Source organism: Gasterosteus aculeatus, chromosome 1 (assembly GCF_964276395.1).
Source record: "Gasterosteus aculeatus chromosome 1, fGasAcu3.hap1.1, whole genome shotgun sequence".
NCBI lineage: Eukaryota > Metazoa > Chordata > Actinopteri > Perciformes > Gasterosteidae > Gasterosteus > Gasterosteus aculeatus.
The window spans coordinates 27,159,638-27,174,060 of record NC_135688.1 but is presented as its reverse complement, the minus strand read 5'-3'; the positions used below and the strand labels follow the sequence as shown (position 1 = coordinate 27,174,060).

The 14,423-nt window shown below is 48.0% G+C and overlaps 2 protein-coding genes and 1 long non-coding RNA gene across 5 annotated transcripts in view; all 3 read left to right on the top strand.

Annotated features, from left to right (window-relative positions):
• Positions 1-2,995, top strand: part of LOC120816198 (histone deacetylase 4) — a 32,202-nt gene extending 29,207 nt beyond the window's left edge. For all 3 annotated transcript variants that reach the window (XM_078100529.1, XM_078100528.1, XM_078100540.1), the window contains one exon: positions 66-2,995. In XM_078100529.1, coding sequence (XP_077956655.1) covers positions 66-105 — 40 coding nt within the window. In that variant the 3' untranslated portion in view covers positions 106-2,995. The remainder of the gene's footprint in view (positions 1-65) is intronic.
• A 932-nt stretch (positions 2,996-3,927) lies between these two features.
• LOC120816212 (ribose-phosphate pyrophosphokinase 2) lies at positions 3,928-9,589 on the top strand. The gene is made up of 7 exons (XM_040171684.2): positions 3,928-4,332; positions 6,264-6,447; positions 7,242-7,340; positions 7,596-7,720; positions 7,886-8,059; positions 8,215-8,374; positions 8,518-9,589. Exons 1-7 carry the CDS (start codon positions 4,211-4,213, stop codon positions 8,608-8,610), a joined length of 957 nt encoding a protein of 318 aa, XP_040027618.1. The 5' UTR covers positions 3,928-4,210; the 3' UTR covers positions 8,611-9,589.
• A 576-nt stretch (positions 9,590-10,165) lies between these two features.
• Positions 10,166-12,488, top strand: LOC120823221 (uncharacterized). The gene is made up of 3 exons (XR_005712834.2): positions 10,166-10,541; positions 11,408-11,523; positions 11,664-12,488. It is a non-coding gene; the product is annotated as an uncharacterized LOC120823221 (long non-coding RNA).
• The last annotated feature ends 1,935 nt before the right edge of the window (positions 12,489-14,423 follow it).

The following is a 14,423-nucleotide window of genomic DNA, read 5'->3' as shown; positions in this document are numbered from 1 at the left end:
GGGTCACCGCACTGCGGCTTAACCGCGTGGTGTGTAATCTGTTTCTTTGCGTTTGTGTCCTCCAGGCCGGAGGAGGAACCCATGGAGGAGGAGGAACCACTGTAACCGAGGGAAACGCGAGGGTGTCACACCGCTGCCATCGACCTCACCGGAGACGGGTCTCGACTGATTCCCTTCATTTAGCCCCCCGAAACCCCAGTCACATGGATTGGCGGCCCCTCGGCCATTTAAAAAAAAAAAAAAAAAAACGAGGTGCAGAGAGGGGGGGAGAGGGGGGTGGGCTCAGCCTTGAGAGTAGGGAGCCAATCAGGAGACAGAGGACTGAATTGGGAAAACACATTCAAACATGACAGCGCCGCCCGCCGGCACTCGCTCAGAGACACTTGTTTTTTTTCTGTTGGTCTTCGCGGCCGCCCCGCCAGCTCACGGCGGCCAAACCAGGGGGGCCGAGGGCGAGGGGGCCAGTGTGTTTGGGGGAGGCGAACTGCAGAAAACATCCGGTGCTTTACCCAGCAGCCCTTCGACCACAGGAACACCAGGAACGGCCGAGGACTCACAGCTCGGGGGGACGAGGGAGGGAGGGGGTCCTGTTCTCTTTTGTCTCGGCTCATTTCGACTCATTCTCACGAGACGACATATATTTTACAAGATGTGTTCACTGCGACGCCTCGACCCCCGGTGCGGCCCGTCGAGTGAGAGGAGTGCCTTGGTGAGGGTGCGCTGGATTTTTCAGGAGAAGATTGCCTTAAGTAAACGGATTTCTCTCGCCGAGGAAGCGAGGGGGGAGGAGACGGGAGGCGGACGCAAAATAAAGCAAAAACAATCTTTCAGCATGTTTACTCGGAACGTGACGACGACATGGTTTATGTCTCTCACAGCCTCTCTTGAAGAGTCACTTTACTTTTGGATGGATCTATTTTTCTGTAAAAAAAAACAACCAAACAAACAAAAAAGAGAATCGTTTTGTGGAAGGTTGTTGCCGGCTTGGGTAGAAAACGGTGCGAACACGGAGCCGTTGGAGCGAGCGCGTTGGATCGGAAGGTTTAGCCTTTGATGTAGCTTCCCTTTAACTGAAGCCGCGCGGCTTCCTGCGTCGGAGCAAACCAGGCGTTGCTTCTGTTTTTTTTAACGTTATCCAACAGTGCGAAGCCAAGCAAGAAAAAGCCAAAGCATGAGTTTGCATCCACGGTAATACTTTCACTCCACTCGGCCGGCAGGTCATTTCTCGGTACCCAGTTCCGTGTTTACCGATTTAAAATCTTCGCACCTCAAGCGAGCGTTTCCTCCCACGCGTTGCCGGTTGGCAGCTACCTTGGTTGCTGGCGTGAGCTCGGCATTGGTCATGTATATTGAATTGAATATATATATATATATATATATATATATATTTTGAGCATTGCCTGTTTGTATCCACACGTATAATTTCCGCATCAAGCCGTCGATTTACGACACCGAGAAACGTGTTTGGTACGCGTGTCCGCTTTTTTGTTTTTTATTGTATAGGATTATTTTTCTAACTTTTTTCATGCATAGGTTTTGTTCTGTGTTTTTATCCGTTTTCTGGATAGCTGTAGGGCCGTTCACAACCGTAGGACTATTGTCACTACTTCAAAACTCTTTCTTTCTTTCTTGCTACGGCTCTCCGCGCCTGTCCTGCTTTTCATCAATTGTGTATTTATAACATGTACTGTTTATAGAAGATTTGTATATGGAAAATTTCTAAATGTACTCTTAACTAATGACAGCTATGATATTGTGAGCGAATAACCGTACGGTGTCTGATATTACTTCATGAGCTTTGAAAAGGAAAAAAGCAGCGTATTTCCCTCGTCATCGACTGCTTTCAGGCGGAGCGGCGTCATTCAGCGCCACCGCAGTTGGCTTTTGAAAACCTTTTCGGCGTAAAAGGTTTGATCACGTTGTTGCCTAATCGATACATTTTCCTCCCGTGCGTGGGTGACAACGCACTTACCTTTCAACTGTGACGGCATCACGCGGAGGAGAGGAGGGGACGCGCGCGGGTTTTGGATGGAAAACATCAGCCGATAATTTAGAAATGTCTTTCTGAGCATGTGTTGCACTACAATGTTTGACTGTCCATAACACGGGGGGTGGGGGGGGGGTCTCCTTCTTCCCTGCTCGGATCCCACTGATCCGACATCAGTTCTTCGTCAATCTACATCTTGTCGATTGCTTCGTTACACCCGAACTCTCATAGAGCATCATCTTAGAAACGTGTCACATTTGGGATTGAGTTGATCACTTTATCACGTCTTAACAAAACATTCCACTTGTTTTATTCCCACACATTTCCTACGTCTCTGTTGATATTTTAACTTTCTCTTTTCTTTCTGCTGTCTGCTCGCGCCAACTTTAACTCTCTGCATGGTTTGTGAGTCAGCATGCCTACTTGTCTATGTAACAAAAATGTATTTGCACAACAGAAGAAGAACACTGGAGGACTTTAAGAAGAAGAAGAGAAAAAAAAAACTCCCAACTTCCCGAGAGCAACTTCCTCTCCGCTCATCAGCGCTCCGCTGGTACAACGTTTCAGACCGTTCTTTGCAACGAGTGATTCCAACGTGATTCAGCACTTCCGACTGGAATGGAGCGCCGAGCCGCTGTCACATCCACAACTCAAAGTAAACAAAGAGACAGGCGCCCAAAGAATGCTCCTCTTTCAAAGATGGTGTTGGGCAGGGCGCCACCGGGGTGGAGAAATGGCGGATGTTGGTTTAGAAAAAGGTTTGGGGGCATCGCCGTTTGATTGGCCAGTTTGTGTGTATATATGCGTGTATATGTATACACGTATATATGTATATAACCACTGTGGCTCAAGAGCAATTCTTGGTTTCCGTGTAAATGGGGAAAAAAAGTTATTTTTTGTTTGTTGTTTGTCTCTTGATGAAAAATGTTGACTTTCTTTGGGACCTACGCTTTGGACATTTCATCTCTGACATCATCTTTAAAATATATTTCTGAAACATACAACAAATTGTAGTTGTGTTCTTTTGGGAACTTTTGACGGGGTTTTTTTCCGCAGAGTTGTCACGTCAATAACAAGTCGCCAGGGGAACATGAGTTCAGCAGATACACTCACAAATGAAAGATTTTCTTATCCGTTCTTGGGACATTTGAAGTTAAGTAACCCTTTCTTAATTTTCAACGCGGTGCCACATTAACAAATGTAGAGTTTGGGCTTTCTTCTCCTTCCGCCTCTTTAGTGAAATGACTACTCAGTCCACGTGAGCACTACCCACGGGCGAATAATCAATAGTGCTGGTTGTAGTTGAATTCCTGAAGCTTATTTAGAAATCCAGGACAGCTGCTTCACTGTTATCGCATTTGAAAAATGCTCGTTTTTTCAGAGGATCATCTCCTAATAAGAAAACGCTCAACTGTGTGACCAGAGCTTTATCTGAAGAACTGCGAGCACATGACAGCAGTGACGGTAGAAAGTCACCACTGAAAAGTCTCAGCTGACTCCTGGCTGAGTGGACAATCTAATTACAAGAGCATCAAGTGACCGACTGAAATGCAGCAACCAAATCAAATTCCTACACACTGTATATATGGTGCTAACAAACATAGTCCGGACAAAACAAGCAGAGATATTCAGCCTTTTTGCCGTATATCAATCATTTTTACTTTGTGATTTCAAAAGACTAAGAAGTTTCTACAAATGTTATGACCAAAATGCAACAAAAACGAGACCAGAATGCAACACATTTTCTATTCCATCATCAAGATAAGCAGAAGAGGTGGAACATTTGTACGATCACATACGAGCAAAAGTAACAATACTAATGTATAATGTGTTTTGATGAACTAATGAATAAATACATGAAAAAATAAACCATTTTAAAATAAATGTATGCATTAAAAAGGTGTTTTCAAAGATTAAAAGCAACTATAAATAGGCCTCAGCACGTTACGTGACGATAATCACCGTGCGCTTGCGTGTGTGTGCATGTGCGCGCGCGCGGACCGGCGTCCAATGAGCGCAGGCTGCCCCGCTACTTCCTCTCGGCCCGCGGCCCCGCACTGCGATGCCACGGCTGCACCACTAGCTCCATAATCTCCCCCGTGTTTGCAAGAACCCCTTCGGGTGGGCGAGCGGTCGTATTCATTTACGCTCCTTTTCCGTTTCTTTAGCAAACCGCAGCGGGGTGAGGGGGGGGGGGACTTTTGTTCTTCTTCTTTTGCGGACATGCCTAACATCGTGCTTTTTAGCGGGAGCTCACACCACGACCTGTCCCAGAAAGTGGCCGATCGGCTGGGACTGGAGCTGGGGAAAGTGATCACGAAGAAATTCAGCAACCAGGAGACATGGCAAGTGTTGTATTATTCTTTTTTCAATGCACGCGGGAGCTTTGTCGTTGGCATGAAATGCAGGTTTCCGTTGCAGTGGCTGCTAGCCGCTCCAGCCTCGGTCCCCCATGTGTGGAGGGTTAGCTCCGGGCTAACAATACTCTACTTTTCAGCGGGCTGAAAAGTAGAGGCGACACGTGACTAGCTAGCCGCATGTAAACACACCGGGCTAGCGGGCACCAGCGCGCCCGTTAGCGGACCGTTGTCCTCGCTCGGGCGTAAATAGCCGCCAAATGTTTTCGCGACGTTTTTATATTCCGTGTCCGTTAACGTGGACCAGAACCACGGAACCGGAGTTAACGCGAGGTTCCGTGACGTTGTGTTTTGTGCGGGGCGAGTGATGCTAACTAGGCTAACGGAACGTAAAGTTTCGCGTGTGATGGGGGGGAACTATGGAGGAGGCCAAATGCTGTGTAACTGGTGTCCATCCAGAGCCCCGTTACCCGTCTCGACTATGCGGAATAACCTTTCAATCATTTTGTTTATTCTAATGACCCGTTAACATATTTACTCTAGGCGAGTAGTTGTATAGTAGGAACATATATTTTTACGAGGATACCAAATGTTGCGTTACACCTAGCTAGATGGATACATGCTAGCTGCGACCCAGACTACAGACTAACACATGTGGCTCAGTGCTGTTACACGCACCCGACGGGGCGAACAACGTTACGGAACTTCAACCACAACAGTGTCCCAGAGGGACGTATTACATGTCAAATGTGGTCTAAAGTAAGAGGACACCTTGCGTTATAACGTTAATAGGAAAAAACATGTGTTTAGGTAGCTCCCATTACTGCCTGAATTGCTAGGGAAGTTAGCTCCAATCACATGCACTTCGTTTGTGCTCACTTCCTAAGCACCAAAGCTAATTAGATGAATTACTAACTGCACGCCAGCAGCTGACCATGTTTTACATTAGCAGAGTAAATGTCCTCTTTCTCAGTGCTTTTTTCTTTTTGGCCTTGACCGCCTGTTTAAGGTCGGGCAAGACTTGTTTGACCCCTCCTGCAGGAGGACCCTTCGGCTGCACGCTGGCCTGTCTGCTCCCCCAGTTGAATTCAGACCCAAAGGAAGCACTGGATTAGTTGTGTTTACTTCCCTCAGGTTGCCCACTGATGCACTCACTCTATTGTGATGCAATCTGCATAACCCCCCCCCACCACCACCACCACGGAATATGTAGTTTTGTAACCTTTTTTTTTCTTTCTGAACTTTCTCTGCTGTTGATGTTTACACCCACAACTCTAAAAACCCAGGGAAAACTCTGATTAACCATTCCTCTCTTGGGAACGCAGCTGTTTGGACGACACACAGTGCAAAACAAAGATTATTTTCTCATTCTCACGGGCTGCCACGGTGAGAACGATACGCTGATAGCTGCTCTCCTCTCCGCCCCCGACACCGGGTTTGTCCCAACACACAGAGCAAGCTGGTATTGATTGATAATCAGATTTGTAATCATGTCTGCTGATTATTTGAAGCTTTTTGTGACCGAAACTCACACTTTTAAATAAATTATCACATAATCATAATGCGATGATACGTGTTTAAGGCGCAGCCGTTATTGACCGACTCTGCTGTCCTGTTGACCACATACCGTTTCCTCCTTTACAACTGTGTCTGTTCTGTGGTCACATGACTTGGTCATCCCCCCCACAAGGGAATGTTTCACACGCATTCTGCCTGCTCCGGCCTCGTGTGTGTGTAAATTTTATATATATATATTTAGAATATTTCCCAAATGGGAGTGCAGCCCAAACTTTTAACACCTTGTCGGTCATAACTTCAGCACTTTAATTATAAAGTACACAACATTTTATTGCATGGCCGTTAATGGGGAGGTGGTCCCGATGAGTCACGGGTTTCGTATTAATGTGTTGTTCCCACAGCGTGGAAATCGGGGAGAGCGTGCGCGGTGAGGACGTTTACATCGTGCAGAGCGGTTGTGGCGAAATCAACGACAACCTGATGGAGCTGCTCATCATGATCAATGCGTGTAAGATCGCCTCCTCGTCACGCGTCACCGCCGTCATCCCCTGCTTCCCCTACGCCCGGCAGGACAAAAAGGACAAGGTAGGCAACAACAACAACAACAGCAGCAAATGCAGAAATACTCAAATGTTTTTCATTGGCTCAGAAAATGATCCATGCATGCATCACCCATTACTTTATTAAGGCCCCATCACATCCCACAAATGATTCACAATACTTTAATGTGGCAACAGGTGTAACTCCCCCCATAAGCAGAGGCTACTGCATAAACCCGTAAAACACAGTTGTGATGATAGAAGTTATTAGTGGTAAAAGGTCCTGTGCTTTAAACACTGGCTCCGGGCCACCAGTTGAGTGGTTTGTGCACATGACACACGGGACATTCCGGCAGGCCGAGACTCTGTTTATCTTATAAATCATTATCTTTGTTTGTGTAACCACAACAGCAAACCGGGTCCAAATGAGGCAACAGCAGAACTCCACTCTGTTGTTGCACACTTGAATTAAATTTATTCACGTGAGGGCGTATGGTGTGAGGGTCACGTGTCGTTTTTTTGTCAATGTGTGTCGGAGCTGTTTAAACTTAAAGTCGACCTTGATCGGCCATCAAACGAGCTGAGCCGCCGTCTCCAGGAAACTAGTGTTTGCCAACAAGCCCCGAGGCCTGCCGAGTACTCGCGTATATTTGCGCCGTGTTGCCCTTTCTTGAGAAGCCTGCAGCGAGGCCGAGATCTCCATGGCGACGGGCTGCAATGGTGGCGCGTCTTACTTTCCTCAGCAAACCGAGGCCGTCCCATCGTTTCAGATCAAAGTGATTGGACCTTTTAATTTTCCTTATTACTTACCCTACGCGACTGTCTTGATGCTTCTCCCAGAGTCGAGCACCCATATCAGCCAAGCTGGTGGCCAACATGTTGTCCGTAGCCGGCGCCGACCACATCATCACGATGGATCTCCACGCCTCTCAGATCCAGGTCAGTACACAGCCGTCCCATCGGTGGCCCACTGCAGTTGGACCTACTGTGAGCTCATTCATATGAAGCGCTACGGGGAGAATGAGGGCAGCATTAAGGGTTGGTTCACCTCAGCGTTCACACAGTGGGACCAGTTCTAATAACCAGAGTGCACATCAGCATACAGCTGTGTGGGCTTTTTCTGTCCGGTTAGACTGACATTGGCGCACGTATTCCTGCACGGACCTTTTAATGTCACGCTCGTGTCTCTTAAAGGGCTTTTTCGACATCGCCGTGGACAACCTGTACGCGGAGCCCGCCGTGCTTCAGTGGATCCGGGAAAACATCCCGGAGTGGAAAAACTGCATCATCGTGTCTCCAGATGCCGGCGGGGCAAAGCGGTACGTTGCGACGCGCCGAGAGATCACAGCCTCTCCGCTCCGAGCTGCGGCTCATTTCCTCCGCCAGGAGTCGGGCGGAGAGTCAACACGTCGTCCGGGTTGCCGAGCAGTCGCACGTTTCCCGCCTGGCCTAATGGGCCTCTCTCGCTCTCTCTCCCTGTGCAGCGTGACGTCCATCGCGGACCGTCTCAACGTGGACTTTGCCCTCATCCACAAAGAGAGGAAGAAGGCCAACGAGGTGGACCGCATGGTGCTGGTGGGGGACGTCAAGGACCGCGTGGCCATCCTGGTGGACGACATGGCCGACACCTGCGGCACCATCTGCCACGCCGCCGACAAGTCAGTGCCGTTTGACATTTAAATTTTTTTTTATTGTGCGTATGGCTGTGTGCCGACGCCACGATCTTTGTTTTTAAATTGCAAGGATTCAAATGGAATAAATTCTTTTTCAATGAATTTAAATGTTGACGAGTGGTTTTTTTTTTCCCTGCCAGGCTGATTGACGCCGGCGCGGTGAAGGTCTACGCCATCCTCACACACGGCATCTTCTCCGGCCCGGCCATCTCCCGCATCAACAGCGCCCCGTTCGAGGCCGTGGTGGTGACCAACACCATCCCACAGGAAGAGAAGATGAAGGCGTGCCCGAAAATACAGGTATATGCGCGCACACATTCCTGCTGTATGTGTGTTGTGTTTTCACGGTTGCCACATCGCTCTTGTTGTCCATTACAACACGGCTTTTTTTCTCCCCTTGTGGTTGGTTTTTCGATCGCTCACGTTGGACTTGTTTCCTCCAGGTGATCGACATCTCCATGATCCTGGCGGAGGCCATCAGGAGAACCCACAACGGCGAGTCTGTGTCCTACCTCTTCAGCCACGTCCCCTTGTAGAGACAGACGAGCCGCCCCCCTCCGAGCGAGGCTTTTTTGCCACCCATCCTCCAGATATGGCCGGATGCTTTTTGGCCAACCCCCACATGACAGTTTTAAGGTCACGCCCTAACATTGTCTTCTCACCCAGGAGACGAAGAAAAATATCATTTTCTTTGCACCGAAGTTTTTATTTATGAGTATCTCTCTTTTTTGATTTTCTTTTTCTTCTTCTCATGTTTTAGTTTCGGTCTTGCCGACCTTGGATCAGCCGAGGCCTGGCCTTCACTTAACCAAAGGCTCCACCATGCAAACGTGTATTTTTACCTCTTATTGAACCCACTTGAAATTAAGCATTTCACAACGTCATGTCATTACAAATATGTTGGTCTTTTCTGCGTCGCAGAGTTTTTAAAAAGGCCGCACCTTTCCCCCGACATTTCTTCAACGCCTTCTAAAAAGTATTAAAATAATATAACCTAACCCTTTACTAGCTATATATCGATTGTAATAGTTCATGCTTCATCAGGTTTAAGCCCCTCGAGCGGGAGTAAGATGAAAGAACACGTTTTGTAATTTTGTGAGCACTAAGAATGTGTCCTAACTTCTCCCACGACGCGCTGCTGCCCCCCAGTGGCGGCTCATCTGCATGACGACCATCTTCTTATATCAATTGTGCTAAAAACGATCGGATTTCGAGACGACTTTCCAAACTCTTGCTGATGAAACACGTCTGGTAAGAGGTGCAGCTGGGCGTGTCGTCCATGTTCCAAAAGGTCACGAAAAAACAAATTGAGACCCGAAGCTTGTAAAAGTGTCAAGATTTCAATTGTCGTCACGGCTGTAACGGGTCATTTGATTCCAAGGAGGCAGCTTTCGCAGTTTGCCTCTAGGTGGATAAAAAAGGTGGTGAGAAGGCGTAATTTCATTTTTTTAATTTTTTTTTTTTATTATATGTAATACTCAGCGGTTTCTTTGACAATAAAGCGTTGACAATGGCTTACACGTGATGATGATCTTTGCTTTTCTTAAGAGACATTACATTAGTCAAATATTTTATACACGTTGGGACTTTAGATGTCCTCTGTGAATCTAGCAGCCTTGCAAGATGCAGCATAAATTCATATAAGTTTTAAGGAAGGTTTAATAAAATGTTACAATTTATATACAATCCCATTGTGATAAATTTAAATAAATCAATAAAGCTATGGTTGAATGTTGTGGAATATTTGAGTAGTTTTGATATTAAACTTTTAATACCTTTTTTAAAAACTTTTAAAAATGGCTGCCTATAAGCCTATTTTCAGGTAACAGTGTGTTTCTCTAACACTTTACATGTTATCTCACTTCTCTTTAGCTCAAAGGTCACTTTCTTGCTTACTTGGTTGCTTTTTGTTTGTTTCATTTGAATGACACCAGAGATTAAACTGATTGGTTACATACGTCTGAATACGTCCTCCGCCAATAACTGTCTCTGACTCAATCAGGTGCCCGATTACTTCATCAGCCAACAAAGGAGAGAAACGTCATCCTCAGTGACACGCTGACGCATCAATATGAGGACGCATCTGCCACCAGGGGGCGCTGCTGCACTAACGTGCAGAAACAAAGTGATATTCATATCAATAAGAGACATTTAGTCATGAAACTCTCCGACTGACGGTGAATTTCAAATAAAACATCTAGTGGTGGTAAAGTGAAGTGTCAACCCAATAGAAATAGTAAATAGTTCCATTTCTTTCCCGATACGAGGTTCCTCTCGGCTGATTTTATGTCTGGTTTCAGCACGAGGATGGACATCTCGCGATGGGAGGGGGGGGGGGAGGATGCGAGCCGGTGATGTCAGACGTCATTAGCATATTTCTGACTATATCTCGTGCCTGCGCCAGCACGCGCCACTACTGCTGCGACGCACCGACCAAGACGCCTTCCAGCCATCCTCCGACGCGCCGGTAAGCCGCCGTCCGCCGAGCCGCCCCGTCGAGCGCGTCGAGCGAGCGCCGAAACAGCCGCGAGACATGCGAGCATCGCTCCGAACTTGAAGTTTGTTTGTTTTAACGTCTAATTAGCTAATTACAGAGCGCGCGGTGACGACACGGCGAGCGTGTGCGCGCCCTTTACCTTTTGTCTTTGCACGTTCACGCGCGTCGGACCGTTTCCTTTGTGTCCCGTTAGTGCTCGTGCTGCGTGGTTCCGTTATTTAAACTATGCACTCTCATTTGGCCACAATTTATTTTGTTTGGTGAATATTTTCATTGAACGCAGTTGAACTTGGATTTTAAGCCTCACGCAAAGGTGCAAAAAATGCGCATCTGGGCGGTGGTTTCCTTCAGATTGCGGTCCGGAGGGGAAGAAGCGCCTTTGCGGATGTTTCACTCCTTCCTCGTGGACACTTAATGAATCCATCTTTTACCGCTGGATTACGGTATTTACACATTTTATACGTTTTTTTTTCATTTTTTTTAGAAGAATATCTCGCACACGCGCCGTGCAGCTGCGCAACACGCGCGTGTCTGCTAACGGGACGCACGCTGGGGCGAACAAAAGCAGGCGGAGGCACATTAAGAGGCGAGAAAGTAGTCCCCGGTTCGCGCATGGAGTTGAACTATTTTTCGGCCACTGAGATTTTAGGCAACGCCCTTAGACCGATAAGCCGAGGGAAGTCCGGGTGGACCTCGTCTGCTGGTTTTTACTTGTTTGACAGCATTACAACAGCCCGATAAACACAAATCAGATGTTTACATTTGCCTCCTTGCACATTGGCCCCAGTTTTTAAGTGTCGCGTGCGTGTTTTTTTCTGTCCTTTTTGATGTTTCAGACAACCTGCAAATATGAGTGACGCCAAGCCCGACGTTTCAGAAGTGAGCAGCTTCGACAAGTCCAAGCTGAAGAAGACCGAGACCCAGGAGAAGAATCCCCTGCCTACACAAGATGGTGAGCTTTACATTTCCTCCATCGTGTGTGTGTGGTTACATCACATCCCCCTCGGCTGTTTCTGTGCTTTTACTCTTGTGTATAACTTGACGCTCGGAGCGGCGTCGTCTCACCTACTTTCATTTTCTTCTCTCCCGCAGTCATCGAACAGGAGAAGGCGTCAGAGAAGTCGTGAAGCCCCCCCCCCCCCCTCACCCCCGTCATGCACTGTACACCGCACTCCCACCCCCACCCCTCCTCCCCCGCATTGCCTTGTTTTCAGCCACTTCTTCTAGATGTATAACTTTGTAACCGAAAGTATGACACGACAACAATAACCAAGCTGCACAGTCTGTGGACGAGGGACACTTGTCTTTTTTTCTTTTCTTTTGTCGTCGGGGGCGGCCCTCGCCTCCTTTAAAATATGCCACCTCGAGGGGGGGGAGGTTGTGGAGGCAGACTCGAGGGGAGTCGCTGAAGTGTGCTCTAAAAAGGGGGCGGGGCGCGGCCCAGGAAGCTCATCGGCGTCCCCCGAAACGCCACCAACCCCCGGCTTCCTGTGCGGCTGCTTTTTGGCCCGAGCTGAGGCGTGTTATTGTTTCTTTGTCTTTTCGGAAATGCACAACTTTGTTTGTACATCGGCCAAAATGTAAAAATTGAGACTTTTTTTTTTTTTCTATATATCACGAGGATAAAAATACAACGGATTCCACCCAGATCCCGGAGCCGCTCAAATGGACCTCATTTACCGTTTGATTTTGACGCCCTTTTGTCGAAGCAATTCATGGTGGCTCTTGTGATGCAATCTGTCTGAATTGTCTCTGATGAGGAAACGCAAAATATACCTGCAATTGATTCCATTTGTGTGCTTTCAACGGTAGATCGGCATCCTCAGTCGTTCCAGCAGCCATGTTACCCTGCCACAAAACATCACTAGAAATGGAAAAAAAACGTGAAATGTTGTAATAAAAAATTTGTTACTAAAAGAATTGTGCCGCAGAGTGCTTCTTCTGGCGTCCTCACGTTTTCATCCACACTTACTCACAAACCGGCGCTTTTAGAAGTGCATCACATTTGCAACGTCTTAAAGCCTGTCTGACCCACATTTCCCCAACTTGCACTGTTCAGTTGCCAAACAATGCTTTAGCATTACTTAAGGGATGAGGCTGTGCACTATTAAAAGGCTTAAAGGTCTCAGGCGCAGCAGGGATTTACCGGCACAGGAGATGCGCTTTGTATCCGTGTTTGTAGAGCGGGAACTGACATGTGATCGGACCAAGCTCCCGATGACTGGAGAAAGTAGTCCTACAATCTAGGAAGTAAACTCTTGCCACCAACGAACCCTCTAAAATCAGTGAACATTTGGGAGGGCAAAAGTGAATCCGTTCAGGTGTTGTTTCGCTGGTGTTGGGACAGCGGGCCTTGACCCAAGAGTCCGGCCTCAGCGGGAGATTTACACAACCCTTTGTCCTGAGTTAGCCTCTACCTGCAAAGCCTTAATGCCATTAGCATGACATCGCTGTCACTTTTATGTGACTGGGCCTGCAAGGACTCCACCCCTTTGATCAGCATGTATCCGCTGTGCCTGCTGCACAAATCTGCATTTGAGTATTTGACCTGTATATTGTGGCTTCACTATAGTCAGCAAGGTTTCTCAGCCAGTTTCTTCCCAAGCCGATGCCAGAATGATCTCGGGTCACAAAATAGTCCGCAACTCTTGTATGTCGTGTAAGTGGATTTGTGCTAAATCAGTTGCTCTTAATGCATTAATCTGCATGGGGGGGTGTGGAGGAGCAGGGCAGCCAAACCTTTGCAGATCCTCCGATCGTTTGCATCACCACTCTCCCCCCCCCCCCCCCGGCATGCTGCACACACGGGACCCGCAGCACGGACTCACCCGGAAAGACAGTGACGAAGGATTTGAGCTGCGCCGGGGCGGCTATCCGCTGCCTGGAAAACCGCGGGAACAGCTGCTGCTGAGTCACTTATGGCGCGTTTCCACCGAGCGGTGTGGTTCGGTACGGGTCGGGTTGCCAACAGTACCCTTACTTGATAGGCGTGGTGTATTCCAGAAACTGTGCCAGGTACCCCAACAGAAGGGTACCCAAAAAGTGGTACGGTTCGGATTCTCAACTTTTGGCAGTGGAGACACAAATAAAAGGGTACTGACCCAACCTGTACCGTACCGTACTGTACCGCTCGGTGGCAACGCGCCATTAGTGGAGTTGGGCGGTCGGATGCTTGTGGGCCGCTCGGGGACGGTTTCTCCTTGGAAAGCGCTGGACATTAAGCCGGTCCGGTTGTTGTGTGACAAACGGGCGGTGGATTAAGGCCCGTCTGTCTCCTGCAGCCTCTCGTCTCTGCGACCGATTAACCCGATTAGCCAAGAGATGCATCCAGTGAACAAGTGCGAGGTTTTGGAGGCCTCAGGCATGGAGCACATTCGTGGTTCCCAGATGACGAGCCATCCTGAAGTCTGTGATTTGATATCTCGCCACTGCGATGACATCTGTATTTTTAATTAAATATTGAATCATCAAATATTTGCAGCTAACATTGTCCATTCTGATGATGAAGTCTGCAAAGCATGTTTATCTCAAAGCGAGCTCATCGCTCCTTTATTGGAGGAGAAATAAATGAACAGCCACATGTTAGCAAAGCTCACCCCCCCCCAAGCGTCCTCCCGTTGGCCGTGCTATATATTATCTGCAGGTTGTTTTTCCACACAGCCGAGCGCTCGAGTCAATTACCTTTCCATCGCCAGCGGAGACAAACACTGGGTCTGCTCTCCATTTCCATGGCAACTACCCACCCAGGAGCCGCATTTGGCATTTGGAGCAGGGATGTGCCGCGCGTTACCACCTGACCATTAGCTTTAATACGCTTAATACCCTTGTGCTGTTGTTGAGCGCTGGTTGTCT

Bases quoted from the DNA above. Each gene is read 5' to 3' on its own strand.
- LOC120816212 (XM_040171684.2), top strand. From the start codon at position 4,211: ATGCCTAACATCGTGCTTTTTAGCGGGAGCTCACACCACGACCTGTCC. The intron at 7,721-7,885 runs GTACGTTGCGAC...CTCCCTGTGCAG, and splicing joins GATGCCGGCGGGGCAAAGCG to CGTGACGTCCATCGCGGACC. The intron at 8,375-8,517 runs GTATATGCGCGC...TGTTTCCTCCAG, and splicing joins AGGCGTGCCCGAAAATACAG to GTGATCGACATCTCCATGAT.